The sequence below is a fragment of the Falco biarmicus genome, chromosome Z (genome assembly GCF_023638135.1).
Source record: "Falco biarmicus isolate bFalBia1 chromosome Z, bFalBia1.pri, whole genome shotgun sequence".
Classification (NCBI taxonomy): domain Eukaryota; kingdom Metazoa; phylum Chordata; class Aves; order Falconiformes; family Falconidae; genus Falco; species Falco biarmicus.
The window spans coordinates 32974311-32993677 of record NC_079311.1 but is presented as its reverse complement, the minus strand read 5'-3'; the positions used below and the strand labels follow the sequence as shown (position 1 = coordinate 32993677).

The 19367-nt window shown below is 44.2% G+C and overlaps 1 protein-coding gene across 2 annotated transcripts; it reads left to right on the top strand.

Moving 5' to 3' along the window:
* The first annotated feature begins 527 nt into the window (after positions 1 to 527).
* On the top strand, positions 528 to 17660 carry LPL (lipoprotein lipase). Of its 2 annotated transcripts, none has more exons than XM_056324896.1 (10): positions 528 to 793; positions 7679 to 7839; positions 7975 to 8154; positions 8965 to 9076; positions 10237 to 10470; positions 10694 to 10936; positions 12055 to 12175; positions 12988 to 13170; positions 14346 to 14450; positions 15476 to 17660. In XM_056324896.1, exons 1-10 carry the CDS (start codon positions 712 to 714, stop codon positions 15519 to 15521), a joined length of 1467 nt encoding a protein of 488 aa, XP_056180871.1. In that variant the 5' UTR covers positions 528 to 711; the 3' UTR covers positions 15522 to 17660. The 2 variants fall into 2 exon arrangements, with proteins under 2 accessions (XP_056180871.1, XP_056180870.1); XM_056324895.1 differs by having other exon boundaries at positions 7676 to 7839.
* The last annotated feature ends 1707 nt before the right edge of the window (positions 17661 to 19367 follow it).

Genomic DNA, 19367 nt, shown 5'->3' with positions numbered 1-19367 from the left:
TTGGCAACGGTTTTTTCAAGGGAACAGCAGAAGGCTCCTTGCAGGCACCGAACTGGAAATGCAGTTAGCAGTTGGTTCCTGGTGCAAAAGCATGGATAAGATGGAAGATGTTATCTGGGGTGCAGGGGAGCTAGGTCACCAGCAGCCCGGAGGACCAAGGGGGAGGGCGGCGGGGCCATAACCCGGCTGGCCGGGCACAGCGCCGGGGGGAGAGGGCAGAGCTGAGGGAGATGCGGGTGGCCAGCGGGAGGCAGGCTCGAGGGCTCTGAGCCGAGGGGCCCATGGACACCGATGCCAGCTGCCCGAGCTCCTGGGTCTCGCCCGAGCCGGGCCCGGCCGTGGTTACCCCTGGGTGACGCCCTGCCGAGGGCCGCGCCGCACGCGGGCTGACCGGGACCGCGGCGCCCCCGCGGAGCAGCGCGGCCCCCCGGCCAGCCCCGCCCCGCCGCGCGCGCCCAATAGGTGTGGGGGCTCATTTGCATATTTGCATATTGGCGGGGACATAAGGGCCCGTGGAGGGCGCGGCAGTGGCATTGGGTGGGTGGGTCGTCGCGCTAGCGCGGGCTGTTGCCAGAGTGGTTCATTGCCGTCGCGTTATTGTTTTGCGCTGCAGCAGTATTTTCTTTCTGACGCCCCCCCCCCCTTTTTTTTTTTTCCTTAATTTTATTTTACTTTTGCGCCGCGGCCGAGCGCAGGGCGAGGGAAGGCGCGATGGGGAGGAAGGCGTTTCTGGCTGCCGTCTGCCTCTGCCTGCGTTGGGCGGCTGCTGTGGGTGCGGCGGCCGCCGCCGGCGGTAAGTTCGCGGCCCGGCGGGGAGCATAGCGCGGACCGCGCAGGGCCCGCGGCGCGGCGGGGCTGCCGGGCACGCCTGTTGCGTTTGGTGGGGGGTGTGTGTAGGGGGAATGTCGCCGGCGTGGCGGGAAAGGGGGCGTTTGCAACTTGCAGGGCTCTCCCGGGGTGCTAGGGCTGCCGCGGGACCTGGGTGGCGTGAGCTGTCCTCGGAAGGCGCGGGAGAGCGATGCTGGGGGGACCTGTATTCTGTTAGGACAGAGCTGGAGCCGATTCCCTACCGGGATCGAAGGCACAAGCTGCCGGGCTGATGGCACAGGCTGTGGAGTTTTGGGATGTGTTTTCTTCCCCAGGTGCAAGGTGGCTTCCAAGTGTCCCTTGCCGCAGGTGGACTGGCACGGCGGTGGCAGCACGGTAGCGTCCTTCGGCTTACCGCAGGGCTAGGACCCTCTGTTCTGCATGGCACTCGCCCCATCCCATGGGAGTCCTGCATCCCAGCTTCCAACGGTCCTTGGTCTGAATTGTCAGAGGCAAGGCTGAGTTTCGTCAGTGTCATGATGATGTGTTTGGGCTGTAGATAATGCCTTTAATGCAGAAGAATTCACTGAGGGAAAAGTAGACAGAGGGGTGTACTCTCACAGTGTCTGTATATATACATGTGATTGTACTTGCACATAACCTGTTGTACCTGTGTTTGTGCATAGCCACCCTCCAGGCTAGAAGAAGTGGACCAGGTGTGAATGTTGTACCTGTGTTTGTGCATAGCCACCCTCCAGGGTAGAAGAAGTGGACCAGGTGTGAATGTTGACTACTAGATGTTCACTAATGCTCTCTTGGTTCATCACAACATGACTGGAGCTTTAATAAGCAAAGACAGTAGTTCTAGGAAGCCACTACTCCTCAAACTTAGGCTAGCAGTGCCCTATCACAGCCTTACTTTCTTACACTAATCTCTCACGATTGTCCTTAAAAGTCTACAGCCTTAGAAGAAAATGTGGCTGTAGCTCTTAGAGCTACTGTGTGGTACTAAAATGGAATGTGGAAACTGCTGGTTTTTTCACTGCAGATGCCTTTGTTACTTCCTTTGTGTACAAGGAAGCTGAAGGGAAGTGTTCAAAAGTAAGCGGATGGGGTGCTAGGGCACAGCCAAAGAATGTATTCTTGCTTTGAATCCAATCTTATGCCATCATGGCAATCAAAAGCAGTTTTCATCAAAGTATTGAAGTTTCATACAGTAAAATAACTATCTTCCCAGAAGAAGCTTTCATCTCTGTAGGAAGTGATTTTCTACAGACTTACTAATGATTCCATTATTTCTCCCTAGGAACAGGTTATATGAAAACAGGTTGTGCGACCATCCTAAAGCTGTCCAAGCCTTCAGTCCCACACTGTCTTGCACACCACCGTGAAAAGATGTTTTGAAATCATGGAAAATTCATGATCCAGTCCGCCAGGAATCCAGAGTATTTAACAAACAACACGGGCAGAGATATTCTAGGTGGAGGGAGCACTGGTGTTCCAGGAAAAGATAAAAACATTACTAGGAATACATTCTGATCTCTATTTCTGCCAGTGTAAATCCACAATTGGGAGTTACAGCAGAGTTAAACTCTTGTGTGATGTTAGCTGCTGACTTTTGCTATGGTGGTGTTTGGGATAGACCTACCAGGGCAGCTGTGGCATGGCCTTTCCAGAAAAAATGCATTTCTTAGAAGGCTTAGAGGTGAGGCTGTCAGGCATCAAAACTGTGCTAGAGAATAACATGAGCACTAGCACACCTAAAAGTTTGCTGGAATGTCTCCTGTGCAGGAAGTACTTGCTTGGTACAGCTTTCTCAGGCATCTTTTCCTCTATATTACTGCAAAGGGTGACTGATTGCATTTTATTGTCTTGGGCTAATTCCGGATATCCCAGAGGGACTGATGGATGGCAAGAGCTCTGCTGGATTGAGTTACAAGCCTCCCAGCTGCAGCTGAGTAAGGGTTTATTTGACAGGGAGTGCCTTAGAGAGGGGTGAGCACTTGTGTGCACAGTGCAAGAACAGCAGTTTGCCCTTGTTTTGCCAGCTGCAGGACTTGGGAGAAGCTGCTCAGCATCTCAGCTTGGGCCCAGATGCTTTTCAGAAGTGTTGCTCTTTCTGTTGACTCTGCCTGGGAAGTAAAGGAGAAGGTACTCTCAGGGCTCTGCCATTAAGGAATACATAAATAAACTTGAAGTTGTAATTTCTTTACAGTAACCTGACTTGTGGGGTAGATTTCATGGGCTTGCAACACATAGTACACTGTCTGTTTTTCAACTTATAGTGTAGATCAAATGAAATGATAATAATTTCTATAATACAACCCCTTTATTTCATCTGACCACCAGTTTGCTTCAGAACTCGTTTAGGAATTCAGTATGAGTGATGATCCTAATGTTGGTCATCAGCTGAGGGAAGAGTTACTCCCGTTAACTCCAGCTGGTTATTTAAATGTTTGATGTTATGTGCAGATGCTGGCTCCAGTGCATATTTGTGTGTGTGCATTTCAGTGTGGGCTTGAGTTTACACGGTCTAGCTGTATAATTTCTAATGATCTTTGCACTTAGCTAACAGTATCTCCATTTCTGTGTACATAATGCTAGGAAACTGTTGTTTATCAAAGATTACCTTTTCCAAAACCATAGTCAGGTGCGCTGATTCTGGCAAACGCATTGTTACTATTACTGGCATCCTGTATCTGATGTGGGCAGTTTAACTTTTGATTTATATTCCAGATGCTGTTACTTCCTCAATACTCACATTCTCCACCCAGCTGACCAGTGATAAACAGTTTTCTTCACCAAAATCAGTTGCCAGGTTGCCTTGAGCTTCCATGAAGCAGCCTTGAAGCTGAGTTCTCTTAATTAGTATGTAAACTTGTATTTGTACTGTGTCAGAATGGTTAAAGGTAGTGGGATGCTTGCAAAATCGATAGGAGTCCCTAACTGAATGGAGTTCTACAAATTGTAAGTCCAAAGTGTCACAAGGTTTGAACAGGAAAATGAAACTACTAATTTTTCCCAGTTTCTAAGCTTTTTTTCTTGTGCTTCTTGGGAGTTCTAAGATACTTGGTATTGCTTGACATACAGGACAAAGTCTTTAAAATACGAAAGCTAAGATTATTGAAGTGGAGGTGTAAGAAAAGGATCAGAAATTTTGCAAGGCGTGACCAAATGATGGGAGTTTGTAGGCTCTTAGAAAAGACAACTCTGACCTGAAATTGGTGGTTTCATTCTTAATTCCACTCGCTCTTCAGTTCCCTGAATAAACCCTTTGTTGGTCACCTTGTTAACTGCAAGCACGTGGCAGTGGCCAGAAAACTTTTGTAGCAGGTCCTTGTATGGGTAAAGTTTCTGCAATATGGAACACGTGCCTTTATACATCTGCTGAACTAAGCCTGGGAAAATGTGGTTTTTAGCAAAAGCATGGATTTTTTTGTCTATGCATTTTTATCTCCAGGTCTGTTTCTCTTCAAGGCCTTGTTTAGAAATGCATTCTATGCATTAGTGTTCAGACTTTAATTCTTGTCACTAAAAACTATTCCAGTGTCTCAGTAATGATGCATATAGATTTATCTAATTTCTATATCTACGTTATGTAAAACCTGATGCAAATTCAGGTAAACTTCCATCCACCTTTCAGAAGCATGCTGAAGACTCCCCATTTCTGGGTTCTCCCTGGTTTAATTAATTTCGGTTAAAACATGTTGTAACTAACCAGTGGTGAATCTGTACATTGACTGCATTTCTTTGGCTTTGTGTAAGGCTGTGAGAATAAGACCCAATAGTGTGTCTAGCTCAGCTAGAACATGATTCAAGGAGATCTCTCACTTCATGAGGAAAAGGTCTGTGACAAAGGTCTGGTTCTGAATAATTTTTTTAAATAGACCAAGGTACTTCATGAGGTACAAGAGTAGAAGTGGGAAATGCTGGTTTTCTGAAGTGACATGTTTTGTAGTGTTTCTGCTGCAGTTTAAAGCATGATACATACAGATGTCCATATGTGTGGAAAATGTAATCTACAGAAGGTGGGAAATGATGTGGCACTGCAGCTTGTGTGTAGCACAACCTGAGGTGTAGACAAGTTATCTTATGCTCTAAGTCATACAGAATCTGCGAAGCCAAACTCTGGAAAATTTTGGGGATAGCTTCTGAATGAGTGTATCATTAATAAGTAGGTAACAAATCCTACCCCACACACTTCCCTCATCCAGAGGGTATCTTGCTGATGAAAATTGAGCATATGTGGACACTGGACTAGGCAATACTTTGTGTGACTGTAAATATGCTAATAATAATTTATTGTGACTTTTTCTCGTATAACATAACTAAATGAGCAGAGTGGCCTCCTGCCATTTCTCAAACTCCTGGGCTGTTGCTCTGCAGCTGCTTGTTTCCTGGTGGTGACTGCATCTGAGGGCTCCGATGTCTTCAAATCCCACCCAAAAATTTTTAGGCACAAATATTTGAGAAGCACTGTGCACATCTTCAGTGTTAGGTGCCACTGTATTGCAACTTTTCTAAGTGCACCTTTAAGTGCGGTGCACTTAAAATTATAAATTTAATTTATTGCAAGCTTATTTCCAAAAGCAATGCAGGCTGAACTTACATGCAAATTCTAGCATGTGTTTGTAATTGAAAACACACTGCAAGACAGGGTATCCGTTTCATTCAGATTTTGGCTGATTATCAGATAGGTTTAATTCAGAAAGGAAATGATATCCAAGTATGAAAGGAAGCACTATTAACTTGTGAGCAGGTGGACTATTCTTGTTAGCCTTCCTGTGCGGGGCGGGAATGATCATAATTGGAAGTCCTTGCATTGTATGCCTTGCCGCTGAAAGTTGTTCCTGGTCCTGTCAAGGTTTTACTAATTCACTGCTGAGTGAAAAGTTACAGTTGGTACCTAACCAGTTGGCCTTTGGGATGTTTTCTGGCTTAGAAGTAAACAGTGAAAGAGTAAAGATTTGTTCCAGAAAGAGTTTTTGTGTGGTCTCTGTGAGAAAATGATGTTTTGAGTGTAAAAATACAAGAAAGGGGCAGCTTCTGAGAAAGATCAGCATTTGGTTAGTTTGGTAGATTTTGGTTTCAGTAGGTAAAGTCTTATATTCACCATTATGTGAATGAACTTTATCCCCTTCTTTAGGGGGAAGGGGGCCGTCAGTGTAGTTATCCAGGTTTAGCTAGCTAACCAGCCTAGTGCAGTCAAGGTCAAAACCTAAAGCTGAGCACTGCCTCTGTTCAGCCAGCGGTTCTTGTTACCTGCCTGCATGTGCCTTGCTTTCAGCAGGTGAGAAGTCCTGATGAGCTTGGGCAAAGTTAAGCTGTTGATTTCGGATGTCGGCAGTCTCTCTGAGGCTTGCATGTGAGCCTTTGTTGCCAGCCTGTTTCACATCTCATGGAAGAGGTTAGACTCTGGTTTCTGTGGCCCCTCAGGCACAGCAGGAACCTCCCAGATTTTATACAGCTACCTGAGGGCAAAGTGAGGTTGAGCCTGAGTCAGTGTCCTGCTGAGTATGGTAGCTTGAATGAGAAGACCAGGAAAAATAAGTTTTAGGGGGGAAAAAAAAGTTCATTATATTTGTTGCCTCTGGGTGATGCAGCACAACTTTATGGAGAAATACAAATCTACCAGTTATCATAGAAAACTTGTTCAGCAACGGGCAAAAGAAAAGGAGTGGAAATCTCTTTTGCATGTCATCAGGTCCTCCTCACTGTGTCCCTTTGCATTCCCTACAGTGGCTTGGAGCCATTCATTAATGTGCGTTTAGGAGTTTGTGAAAGCTTCGTAGTCATGATGCCAGGAAACAACACTGAAGAAGGCAGAGTTGGTCTGATTTCAGCTGCACTTGGAAAACAGGCAATCAATATTTGCTGAATGCAAGTTGCCAAAGTAAGGCTTGGTTTTCAAAAAGCATTGAAGTTTTAAGTCCACAGTTAATTACAGGGTCTGTTGGATATAGAGGTAATTAAGTGTTGAATCAGATGTAAAAAGAGGAGGTATTTAAGTTTCTTTCCAGACAAAGGAAATGGTAAGCATGAAGCCTTGGCAGGAACAAAAGGAAAATTTTTGTTTTGAAGATGGAGAGAGTTCTCCAAGTGATCTTTTCAGGCCATCTCATGCTTTATTACCACCAGTACATGATCTTCCCCAGCCCCTGGATTCAAAACAGGCTGAGGAAGATTTTTTTTTTTCTGCAGTGTTGCTTATCAGATGGTCTGAAAAAATACTGCCTTCAAAATACAGGCTTGTGCTTTGCTAGTGCAGTTTCCATAATGGGTGTCTGATGTTCTCACTTGCTGTTTGTTGGTGAAAAGTTAAAACTAGCATTTTGTAAAACAGTGGTGAGTTTGCAGCTCTTATTTTTAATCCACTGCAACTACTGTGTACTATAAAGAGCCTTCTTTGGCAGTGATTATTGGTGTTGTGGAAGATGCACCACAGAAATATGTAATAGTATGGTAGGAACTTGCTGCTTTCCTGCATATACTGTCTATGACTGTCCTGAACTGTGGTAATTTCCTGTTTAATTGTATCTATATATCTATAAATATACCTGTTTATATTGGTTTCCTGTTAATAACATAATGGGGAAAATAGTGACTCCTAAAAGGAATTCATACCTCTCTGACAGCTGGCCAGATTCTCACTGCTTTAGCAGGATCTTGGAGGGCAAACGATTTTCACTCTTTGATTCCATCTTTGCATGGTGGCTGTTTTGTCACAAAAGGAGTGCTGTATGAAATGAAAAACACATGCCCCATTTCTTGGCCAGTCCTGATACCTCTCCAACATTGTAGCTTCTGAACTGTTTGTCCTAATATTCCTAAAACACTGATGCACGTTTCCTGTGCTTTTTCATAGCAGAAGCCGAGACCAGTTTTGAGGGAATTGAGAGCAAGTTCTCCTTACGGACGCCTGCAGAGCCCGATGAGGATGTCTGCTACCTGGTTCCTGGGCAGGTGGACAGCCTGGCACAGTGCAACTTCAACCATACCAGTAAAACCTTTGTGGTGATCCATGGGTGGACGGTAAGAAGAAAGGGGAGGAATCTCCCTTTAACCACACTCCTGATAAACTATGCTGTGCTAGGTACATCAGCTAAGGTGTCTACACACCACGGATAATATTAAGACATCTTTTTTTAATTAAAAAAACCCCCACAGGTGACAGGAATGTATGAAAGTTGGGTCCCGAAGCTGGTGGATGCTCTGTACAAGAGAGAACCCGATTCAAACGTCATTGTGGTGGACTGGCTAATTCGAGCTCAGCAGCACTACCCAGTGTCCGCTGCATACACTAAGCTGGTGGGAAAGGATGTTGCTATGTTTATTGACTGGATGGAGGTAAGACATGTAGTCACATGTCTCACATTTTACATAATGATGTCGGAGACAAAACAGCAATGATGCAGCTGTGTTAACCATCTCCTATTGGGTAGATGGAATTAAGCTGTTGCAGACAGTGCTTTTGTTGGACTAGTAAAATCCCAGCTTTATTGTAATAGTTCTCTCTTAATGCAAGGAGGCCTCTTACAGTGCATTCCAGAAACTTCATCTTGTGGACTGTGGAGCCCTGTGAGTCCACAGTATTTCAGAAGGTTCTGCAACTATGAAAGACACAGCCCTATATATCAGGGGTCCTCAAACTACGGCTTGCGGGCCGGATACGGCCCCCCAGGGTCCTCAATCCAGCCCCCGGTATTTACAGACCCCCCTGCCCCCCCCACTGGGGGTTGGGGGGGGAACCAAGCAGCCACAGATGGCTGCCTGCCACTGCATCCGCGCCGGCCCCTGGTTAAAAAGTGTGAGGACCCTTGCCATATATTATGCAGCAGCCAGCCCTTGAGAAACAAAGTCTGCCCTGCCTTTGGGAAATACTTAGAACTGAAACTGGTGAGGAGGGGGTGGTGGAAAACCTTCAATATACACAGCCCTATGGTCTGTCCTTCATTCTGCATTCCTCTCTGCTTAGATTTTTTTTCTTAACTAACTCAAGTGACCTAGTATGCCATAAAATTGTGTTAATTGTATTTAGTGTTCCTTCTGTTATTTGTGGCTCAAAGAAATCCCAGTGTTTACAAAACATTTTCCTTTGTGTCTGCTAATGTTTTCCTATTTGACTTCAAACTTTAAATAAATTGCTCTCTTCTGCAGGAGCAATTCAATTATCCTCTCAACAATGTCCACTTGCTGGGGTACAGTCTAGGTGCACATGCTGCTGGGATTGCTGGGAGCCTGACCAAGAAGAAGGTGAACAGAATTACTGGTAAGAACACCTGTGGTTGTAGAGTGGAGAGTTCTGTCTCTTGCATGCTGAAATACTATGTTCCTCTGGAAAATCACTGGAATAACTTTGGCTTTTCAGCAGTGCCTAGGTTATCTGTTCATGCTTTATTAAATCAGCAGGGCTGGTATTTGTGTAGTAGAACTGGAAAAGGTTCAGAAGAGAACAGCAAAGGTGACGGGTGAGAAGCCTTGATCTGCTTCTGCACAAAGAATGAGTGAGTAGGCAGGGATTCATTGGCTGTGAAAAGTGACTATCTGGGGAAATGTAACTGAGACTGGCCAAATGTCCAAATCCCTGAATGGCTTGGGGAAGGACACAGTATCTCTTGCAGCATGAGAACTTCAGGTGGTTGTCTTCAACCCAGGCAGTCATCCCTTGCAGCTGGTGGGAGCTGTTTCAAAAAGAACAGGAGGTAGATCCTCCTGCAGAACTCATTGCTGTGGGACCTTTACCATGTGGTCAGGTACTCACAGTAAAGAGGGAGGCAGCTCAGACTGGGTGAGGCTAACCAGGGGTGGGCAGCCCAGGTGCCTAACCCTGGCTGAGGACTGCAGAAAAGACATGTTCCTTCAGCTTTGCCCTCAGCCATCTCTCAAGCTCTTGTCTGGCTCCAAGAGAGAGTACTCTATCACTGGCAGAGTAGTTCTGGCTGTTTTTGATGTCAGTGTTGCTGCAGCTTGACAGTTCACCATAATAATCCCCTCCCCCTTAGGCATGTAGACAGTGAAGCTCTTGTTTGTTTCCCACCTGTTCCCCTAGCAGGGAGTTAGCAGCAAGACATTTTCCACACTTCAGATAGAAATTTTGCAATTCTTGACAAGAGAGGAAGACACTTAGAAAATATTTAGTACCTTGTTTCTTCTTTCCACTGTAAATGTTACAGCTGTGAGGAAGCTAGCTCTGCTTCTTTACATGTTTACATACACCTCATTTTTTAAACCGTGACAGCTTTTCAAGGTAGTGTATTTGATTCTCCTGTACACATGAATGCTACTAGAAATGATCCCACTGTAATGCCTGCAGTGACACCAACACCATCTGCAATACTACAGCCCAATGTGGTAGCTGTTTGGCATTTGTGATCAGTGTCTTTGGCAGATAGTAATCTTAAGTTTTTCTTTGTGGTTTGCCCCATAAAGGGCTGGATCCAGCTGGTCCTACCTTTGAATATGCCGATGCCCTCATCCGCCTCTCACCAGATGATGCTGACTTTGTAGATGTTCTACACACTTACACTCGAGGCTCTCCAGACCGCAGCATTGGGATCCAGAAGCCTGTTGGACACATTGATATTTATCCTAATGGTGGAGGTTTCCAGCCAGGTTGCAACTTAGGAGAAGCACTCCGTCTGATCGCTGAAAAAGGCTTTGCAGGTGAGACTGCTGTGCAATAGTGTAACATCCAAAGGGAGATCTTCAATAGTCTGCAGGCTTCCTGCAAGCAATGATCTCTGAGAGGCACAGGAACTCGATCTTTTAAGTGTTTTTAAAGTCATCCTATGAAGTCCAGCTCTGGCATAGTGGATTGTGCCTGCTTAGGGATTTATATCATTATATGCATGTGTGTATAAATATTACACATTTTCATTTTTTCAAGATGTGGACCAGCTGGTAAAATGCTCCCATGAACGATCCATCCACCTTTTCATTGACTCCCTCCTCTATGAAGAAAAGCCTAGCATGGCCTACCGCTGCAACACAAAGGAGGCCTTTGAGAAGGGTCTCTGCCTCAGCTGTCGGAAGAACCGCTGCAATAATTTGGGTTACAAGGTCAACAGAGTGAGAACAAAGAGAAACACCAAAATGTACTTGAAGACCCGTGCTCAGATGCCTTATAAAGGTAGGTCCTGCTTGCTTACTGGTGAGCAAGGCTGGTACTTTTTTGCTTAGTTGTGTGTCAGGATGGGTGTGTGCTGCAGGTGACAATATTGCTGCTTTGGTGCCTATGGTGAGCAGGGGTGAAGCTTGCCTGCAGTTCGGTGTGAAGCGCCATTGCAGAAGAACTAGCGTCATCTTACTCACAGTAAGACAGAGGTAAGAGGATAGAATAAAGGGTGATGTTTGTAACAAGTTTCTAAGTAGCAAAATTAAGATTTGCTCCGCAGCCTGGCCTCTTGGAACAACTAAGTCTTGAAATTTTTTTCAGTATTTTTCAACCAAATGATTTTTATTTTCCTGCTGCTGGGGAAATAGCAGAGCTCAGCCTGATGAGCCACAGCTTTAAAGATGTGCAACCATCAGACTTTGCTTTTTGTAGTACCTTTGCCAGGGGGGCACCAGCCCATGTTAAAATATCACAGCACTTTTGATTCCTGTTGCCACGGTGGTAGGTCTGAGAAGGATGCTGCCTGAAAGAACTGGAAGGCTTTGAGCTAGGGAAATAGCTTCTGAGTTGGATTTTACTACTTTTAAAGCTAGGCAGGAAAAAAATAACTGTACCACATGGTATGGTCATCGCATGCATTGTGTCATAGACCAGAATCAGAGGGCATATTCCTGCAGTGTTAGAACAGCTGCAAGTCTAGAGATTTGTTGGCGTTTGGTGCTTAATCTGCAAGTGTCAGTGGGTTGAATTTTTTTTTCGCTAAGGCTCCTGTATGAGGAGGACAGAACTCATTTGTTTCAAGTCAAGGACAGCAAGTCTTACACATTTATAACAGGTTTGAAGGTGATACTGCAGACTCTGGGGTTATAATAGTGGCAGTCCACTTAAATGCAGACTTCAGTTGCAAGAACTGCAAAGGTGTTTTTTAACTGTGATTGCCTTGCATCCTAATCTTTACCTCTTCACGTAGATAATGTCCTAGGTACCTGCAGGGAGCTAAACTCCTCAGTTTAGTGATGTTGGCATAGTCTAGCCTAGGTTTACACGGGGGTTTTTACGTGGCTTTGTCACCAGCAGTCTCTTCAGAGGTTGATTTTTTTCCTAATGGCCTTCTTTCTTTTGTGTTCTTCCAGTCTTTCATTACCAGGTCAAGATCCATTTCTTTGGAAAGACTAATACGACCAAGACAAACCAGCCATTCCTGATCTCTCTCTATGGCACTCTAGATGAGAGTGAGAACATTGCTTTCACACTGTGAGTAGCTACAGAAACAACTACAACGCACTGTTGAGTCTGCCTAAATTTCTTACAGCCCCAGCTGAAAAACTTGCTCTAGCTTACAGGGTCCCAGAATGTGCCCTTGTCCTTGATCAAGGGAGTGTATCCACTGCTAAAGCTAATGATCTAAGCTCTATAGGAGCTGTTCTTGATCAGAGATCTGAAATATAGAAATGTGAATTCTGACATGTGGTTCAGCCTAATAAGATTTTTATCTGATGTGGCACATTTCTTGTTTCTTTTGCTTTTCACTGTCTTTAAGCCATGTTCCAGCTGAACATGGCTGAGTTAAGCTTCTGAAAAGCAGACTGTAACCTGTAGTTGTTGTCTGGGTCTGAAGGCATCAAGTGCAGAAGCAAAGGGAGATGTGAGATCTGCTTCCACAGCTCTGCAAATAAGTAGAACTCTGCTTGCATCCCTGCACATGGGCTGGCAGGGAATGGGGCTGGAAAGCACCAAAGTCTGTCTTCTACTCTGAGGAACCTAAGTTGTTCTGGCTAGTGCTTGTCTGGCTTCTCTGAGAGCCATGAGTGCTCGAAAAGACACCGCTTGCATGGCAGTCTGTCCCAGGATTTTTACCAGCCTTTCTGTGGAAAGCTTTCCTTGTGCCTGTACAAAAGCTCAAGGTGGTTTTTTTCCCCTTATTCCATCCATCAGAACTATGTGGAAGGTTGCTTCCTTCTTCTCTGAAGTGCATGAAGTCTTGGTTCTGTTTTGCCTTAATTTTCTTTCTGTCCAACAGTTTCCATTTTTTTGTTGTTTTTTTTTCCTTATTCCCCTCCTCGCAGGCCTGAAGTCTCCTCAAACAAGACCTTCTCCTTCCTGATTTACACAGAGGTGGACATTGGTGACCTGCTTATGCTGAAACTGCAGTGGGAGAAAGACACTTTCTTCAGCTGGTCAGACTGGTGGACTCCTTTTACATTTGACATCCAGAGAGTCAGAGTGAAATCAGGAGAAACTCAGAAAAAGTAATTTTGATTGTTATAAGCTGTATTGGTTATAATTGACAGTGTTTCCTGATTCCTGGTAGCTTGCAGGGCAGGACAAAGCACAGAAAGCAGTTATAAATGGGTGCAGCACTGATAATAAGGGCTCCAGTGGCACCAAACCAGCATTTTTATGTCAGCCAGGTTCAGTTACTTGCTTTCACTGGGATCTGCAATCTGTAGTTTTACTCCCACAGAACTAATTTGCATGCCACTGTTTCATATGCCTCAGGGTAGTTACAATATGCAGGAGAGGATCTCCATGAACCAGCATCTCTGATTGTATTTGCAGTTACTCTCTTCCTTTCTCTTGCTGAGCATTTACATAGGTTTTCTTGTGAAGAGTATGCTTAAAAGGAGATTTTTAGAAAGCCGTCCAAAAGTGCATTTGCACAAGAAATCATGGCTTTGTTAAGCTGGATTTTTCTTGGGGTTTGAATACCTGAATGGTGGGTAAAAACTGAAATACATGACTGTTGCAGGACATTGCTAAAGCATGAATGTTAAAACAGCAAAATCTGAACAGAACTGCTTTGACCCAAATTTTTTTAAATACTTATGTGCACTAGATGTAAGATCTGTTAGAAAAATGGACCTGGAACAGGGTATGCATGTCCTGTGTACAGTATTGTGAATAACATGTTCCTCCCTTGAATAAACAAGGCAGTCACTTGATCAAAGAACAGTTATCAGAGCTGAACAAATATAGGGGTGGGGAAAGTACTGATAAATAGAAAAGTGACTGCTCAGGTTTGCTGGAATTGGCAACCTGTTTTGTTTGCAAACATTTGAGGGAGTAAGGGTTTCTTCCAAGATCACTCACCTGACAAAAGTCACACAAGGACTTGTGTAAATAAAGATCCAGAGACTTTGAGATGGAGTTGCTGCTCCCTTAGCCACAAGAAGATTTTACGCAAAGTACCAGCAAAAGTTACGGCTGCAGTTTGAGGTCCACGCATAATGCGTTCACCAGTTTTTCTTGCTCAGTGTTTCTTTTGTCACAAAATTCTTTTAAAAATAACTTTCTCACAGGCTTGTGAGGTAGTAGTGCCCCACATGGCAAAGTATAAAGACTGCTTCCAAGCACCAGTCCTGTCCCTGCAGTTAAAAAGAGACATCTGGCTCAGCCATATGATTGTGCAATATTTATTCCACAGGGTGGTGTTCTGTTCTCGAGATGGAACCTCACATCTCAGTAAGGGAGAAGAAGCAGCAATATTCGTGAAATGCTTGGAGCAGCCCATCAACAAGAAGAGAGAAGGGTATGAGTGATCACTGTTATTTTTGGGTTTGGGGGAAACTTGAGTGGTAGCAGGAGGATCTAGAAAAACTTCCTGATTTAGTTGACTTGGGCAGTAGTCCTCTCAAGGCTTCAGAAGAATCACATCACAGCTCAGACTAACCTGAGGTTTGCTTGTGGCTGCTGTGGCAGCTTAAATCACCGCCCCCCTCCCCCTCCCCGCCCCGCCCCCCCCCCCCTTTGGTTATCCGCTAACCATCTCCTTGTGTGGTTGTTAGCATGTCTGAAAAGCAAGTACTGGTCATTGCCTCTCACATTCATATGGTGGCCAAGTACAAATGACCGTTGGAGGGTTTACAGGCCAGGCACTAACAAAAAGAGGAAAGTGTGCCTCTGTCTAAAGAAGCCCTACATTTACCCTTAATTGAGGAACATTTGAACACCCATACTGAGTCAGTCCAGAGCCCACTCTCCCTCACTGGCCAGCAGCAGATTCAGATGCCAGTACAGAAGCTGAGCAAGCATACACAGGTGTGCTCTTGGTGCGCGCTGCTTTCTGCTGGCAGCTGTCAGGCGAGTGACTTTCTGAGATTTGCATCTCTGACTTGGACTGGAGATTGTTTAAAAGCCTTTGATGTACTTCAATTTTTTAATCAATGATTTTTCTGACCCAGAGTAAACTTTAAAATGTGGGGCCAGCTTTATTTGGACTTTATCCACTAAAGTTTGAGCTGGGGAAGTGTTTATATTTATTTTAGTGCAATTGCTGTGTGTGAAAGGTCTCATGGGGACGCTTCTAAACAGAGATCTAGTTATGGATAAAAAGGCATGTGTGTAGACCTTCACTCCAGGACAATGACCTGGGGAGGCCTTGAGAGCTCTGTGTGTATCTGATATGTAAAATCAAGCAGCAGCCAGGAGAAGTCCAATCACAAAACTTGTTTCCCTGTTAAGTAGTATTTTTTTAATCCTAAGTTTCAAACATAAGACAAGAAGGAATAAGTATTTTACATCTTCTTCCTCAACTTATCTGTCTTTTCCCCACAGAGCCAAGAAAGCCTCTAAAGAAAATTCTGCTCATGAATCTGCTTAAGTGACAAGAATGAAGATTTTCCACAATGGGGAGGAAGAGAGTCTGTTCGTCCCCATGGACTGGATGTTCAGAACCAAATATATAGAAATATTTATCCACTGCTGGCTTTTTTTGCCTGCTATTCCTAGCTATCTTAAGAGACTTCTTGCAAGGAAGCCTCAGCATACAGAGTTACTAACCATAAAGATACATTATCTACATAGTTAACAAGAAACCCACAAAACAACTTGCCAAAGGCTTGAGTGCTGGAAAGGAATAAGTAATTTTGCTTAATCATGGTGCCTTGTGACAAGGTTTCTTGACATAAGATGTTCTATAGCAATTTTCTAGTATTTATTGCAAAGAAGCAAAACCAAACCTGGCTTTTCTTTCTTTTCAGAAGTCTTCTGAAATGGGACAAGTTGTTTTTTGGCTTGGCTAGCTGAATTTTCAGACAGTTCAGTGGCTAGACTTCACTGTCTTGTGTGTTTGGCAAATGAGTAGGTTTCTCATCAAAAGCCACCTTTGTATTACCAGAAGGTGTTAGGCACTGCACTGACTTGATATGGGGATGAATTTTCTAGTTTGTGGTTATGAATGTGTTTTACTGGGGGTAGATGCCAGTGCCGCTTAGCAGTAGGTATGATCTGTTAAGCTATATACTTCTATGCAGCTGAGTCTGGAATACGTAGCAGTTGTAGGAGAAGACAGCAATACCAGTGTCCTGTGCAGGCATTCAATTTTTCATCTGTGCTTTCATTCCTTGAAAATGAAAATATCTAGCCTCTAACACTGTGAATAAGGAGCTGCAAAGAAAATTGAGCTATCCGAAACTGCAGGAAACAGATTTTTATTTTTATTTTTTTAAAAAAATTTTCTCCACTACTTGCTTGCATCCCATGTGCCAAAACTGTGACAGTTTCTCTGCTCTTTGACACCAAATGTCAGTCATGCAGCTGAGTGGCTGCTGTATGCAGTCTTCAGTGCAAGTGAAACTGCTTGACAGGTGACAAGCATGCTCATGCTTCCTTATGCGGGAATTGTGACTGCCAGTGACCCACCTTGGTTTGGTGCCTGACTGTGATACAGTGCTAGTTCCTAGGAGCTGCTTAGTTTTCTGACATGAGGTAGAATTCAGCAAGGAGCAGGAGCTGTGACAGTTAAAAGGAGCCTGATTGTGTGATGCACAAGAATGAATGCTTTGAAAAACACTTGAATTAGACATCCTGCAAGTTGCCAAAAATGGGTATCTTGAAGGCATTCTGCATTCCCTTTAAGTAACACGTAATTTTTTCTAGTGCTCTGAAAGGTTCAGTAGCCCTGTTTTTAGCTTTCTAGAAGATAAACAAAGTACTGGGGAGGCAGAAGGTCTTCAAGGTAGACACTTGGAGAACTGCAGCGTGAGCAATTGATGCTGGCTTTTGTAGTCTTTTCCTGCATGTGCAAGACAGTGTGGAGGTGGTGATTTCTCCAATGTCATTCGATCTTGCAAGGAAAACCAACGTGTATGCATTTATATGCACGGTTTGGTTTTTTTTTCCCAGCCATGGCTGCTAGTGTATTTGGGGATAAAAGTCTGAAACAGTGCAATATGTTGGGATATTAATAACTCTGAAATTGCTCACATTTGATTTCCTAACCCTTAAACTATAGCAGAGATGTGATGAGTCACTGAGGGTGGGGTTGAGTATTGAGCCACTGCATTTGAGACCTCTAAAAATAAATACAATGATATATTCCCTATAGACTTCACATTTTGTTGCAATTTTCTCTTAAGAGTTACTTTTTTTTGGAAATGAGGTGTCTGAACAGATGTGCTCTTAATACAGGATCAAATACAAACACATACAGAACGTGGATACAAAGTAGTGAAGGGTCTTGTACATGAGGACACATGATTTGGCTTTGGATGTTATTTATTAGCTGTAAATAAGATATTTATGTGTGTAAAGGTAGTTTGTATATATTGCTAAAGTTGCTGACAGTCAGCACATTAGTACAGTTGTGTGGTATTAATCCTGTATATAGCTTTCAGAGAGATTATTATCAACAAACCACTTACACTGCATTATTTCCTATGTGGTTAATACTTTTTTTAAAGAAGCTCCTCAGTTTTGTACAGAATGGAAACCTATGGTTTTAATAAAATTCTCAAACTGATGCCAAAGTCAGTAGTTTACTTTTGATGAAACAATCTGCTCTATATCTTTTATGTGAAGGCCACAGCTATTTACTTGGAGTCTGGGGTAAAAAGATGGGGTAGTTCTGATTTTATTTTTTTTTTTTAAACAATGTGTGATTTTGGGGGTTTTTTTCTTCCCATTTCCTTTTGGGAAATGCAAAATCCACTTATCAAAATGCAAAGGAATCACTGTGTCAGCAAGTATCCCTATCACAAGAGAAGTAGCTGAGTAGCTGGTCACCTGCAGTTTGTGGTTTTAGTTTCATGCTCTTTTAAGAACAGCCCTTACTTTGCAAGGCTCATTTCCTCTTTTTTTGTCAAATGTCAGAACACTACCAAAAATAAAGATGTTATGACCCTGTGGGTACAGGAGGCAAACACCAAACACCAGTCCTTCACCACCACTACTGCTGAAGACGGTAACAGTGAAAAACCCACTTTGATCCACATGTGAGCACAGCTGAGCTCAAAAGTTGCTGTCACCAGAACAGTTTGCTCTGTGTAATACGTAGCAAGGCTCTACTAAGACCCTTGGCAGGGGAGTGCCAGAATTAAGAAGAGTTGTGACATGGATGTGAGGGACAATGTTAGAGGAGTATTTAGAGCATCTCTGAGCGGCCTTGGGACTTCTTCCCAACTTTTTCCAACACCCTGTCGTGTAGCTCTTTCACAGGAAGCAGAGCTTCACTCCTTGTGGAATCAGAGGGGATGTATGCAATAGAAACCCCAATGGGCACAAAGGCAAAGGATGAATGGAGGGAGAGGGATGAAAGAGGGAAGGGGAGGGAGCTGGGGGGTCACCTGGGGGAATGAATGGGAGAGGGGAAAGTGGGAGGAATCCAGACTGCAGAGAGGGAGTGCATGGAAATGCTGGCAGCAGGTGTTCTGAGGGTTCTGCTGCTTTCCCTGTGTTAGTAGCTGGGTTGGGTGCCTGGAAGGACTCCTGCATTTGTACAAGATAAGGCCTGTGACCACATCTCTGGAAAGCACCGTGGTATTAGTACTCTTTTAAAGCCACAACAATCTCGCTACGCTAAAAACATTATGAGGTAAAAGAGAACTATTTTTTTGGTGCAGGGACTAGAACCCAGGTCTCCCCTGCGAGCCTTCAGAGCCGTGCTGGCCCTGTTACTCTCGCATCTTGCTCTGCAGTGCACAGCCACATCAAGAAGGGTGATGATCCCTGCTCACCCTGCCAGCTGTCTCCAGAGAAGGCTATGGAGGAGACAGGCTGTCCCATGGCTAACCAATGGCTTGAACAGGCAGAAAAAGCCATTCTTAGCTAGAAAGAAAGGGCGAAGAAAACAATTTCAGCCAACGTACCTGCAAGGCAAGGAAGTCCTGACTTAAGTACCTAGTGCCTAGATTTTTTGCCTGCATATTTCATTCTGAGAAATTGTTTAGACCAGCAACGAATGTGCTGTCTGTAGGTGTCTCCATACTCAGTTAGCAGTTTGTTAGTTAGATGGTTTGACTGCCTTGCTGAGGGAGCACATTCTTCATAGAAGCCTGAAATGTGGCACCTGGATTCGCATCAGGGGGCACGTGCTTTAAACATTAGACTGCATGGGGCAAGAATAATAGCTTATCATCTGAAATCCAAAATTAGTTCCTCTATAAAAGCTGAGAAAGCACTTAAATTGATTTAGCAGTGAGAAAGCTATTCCTCTTTCCATGTCTGTAAA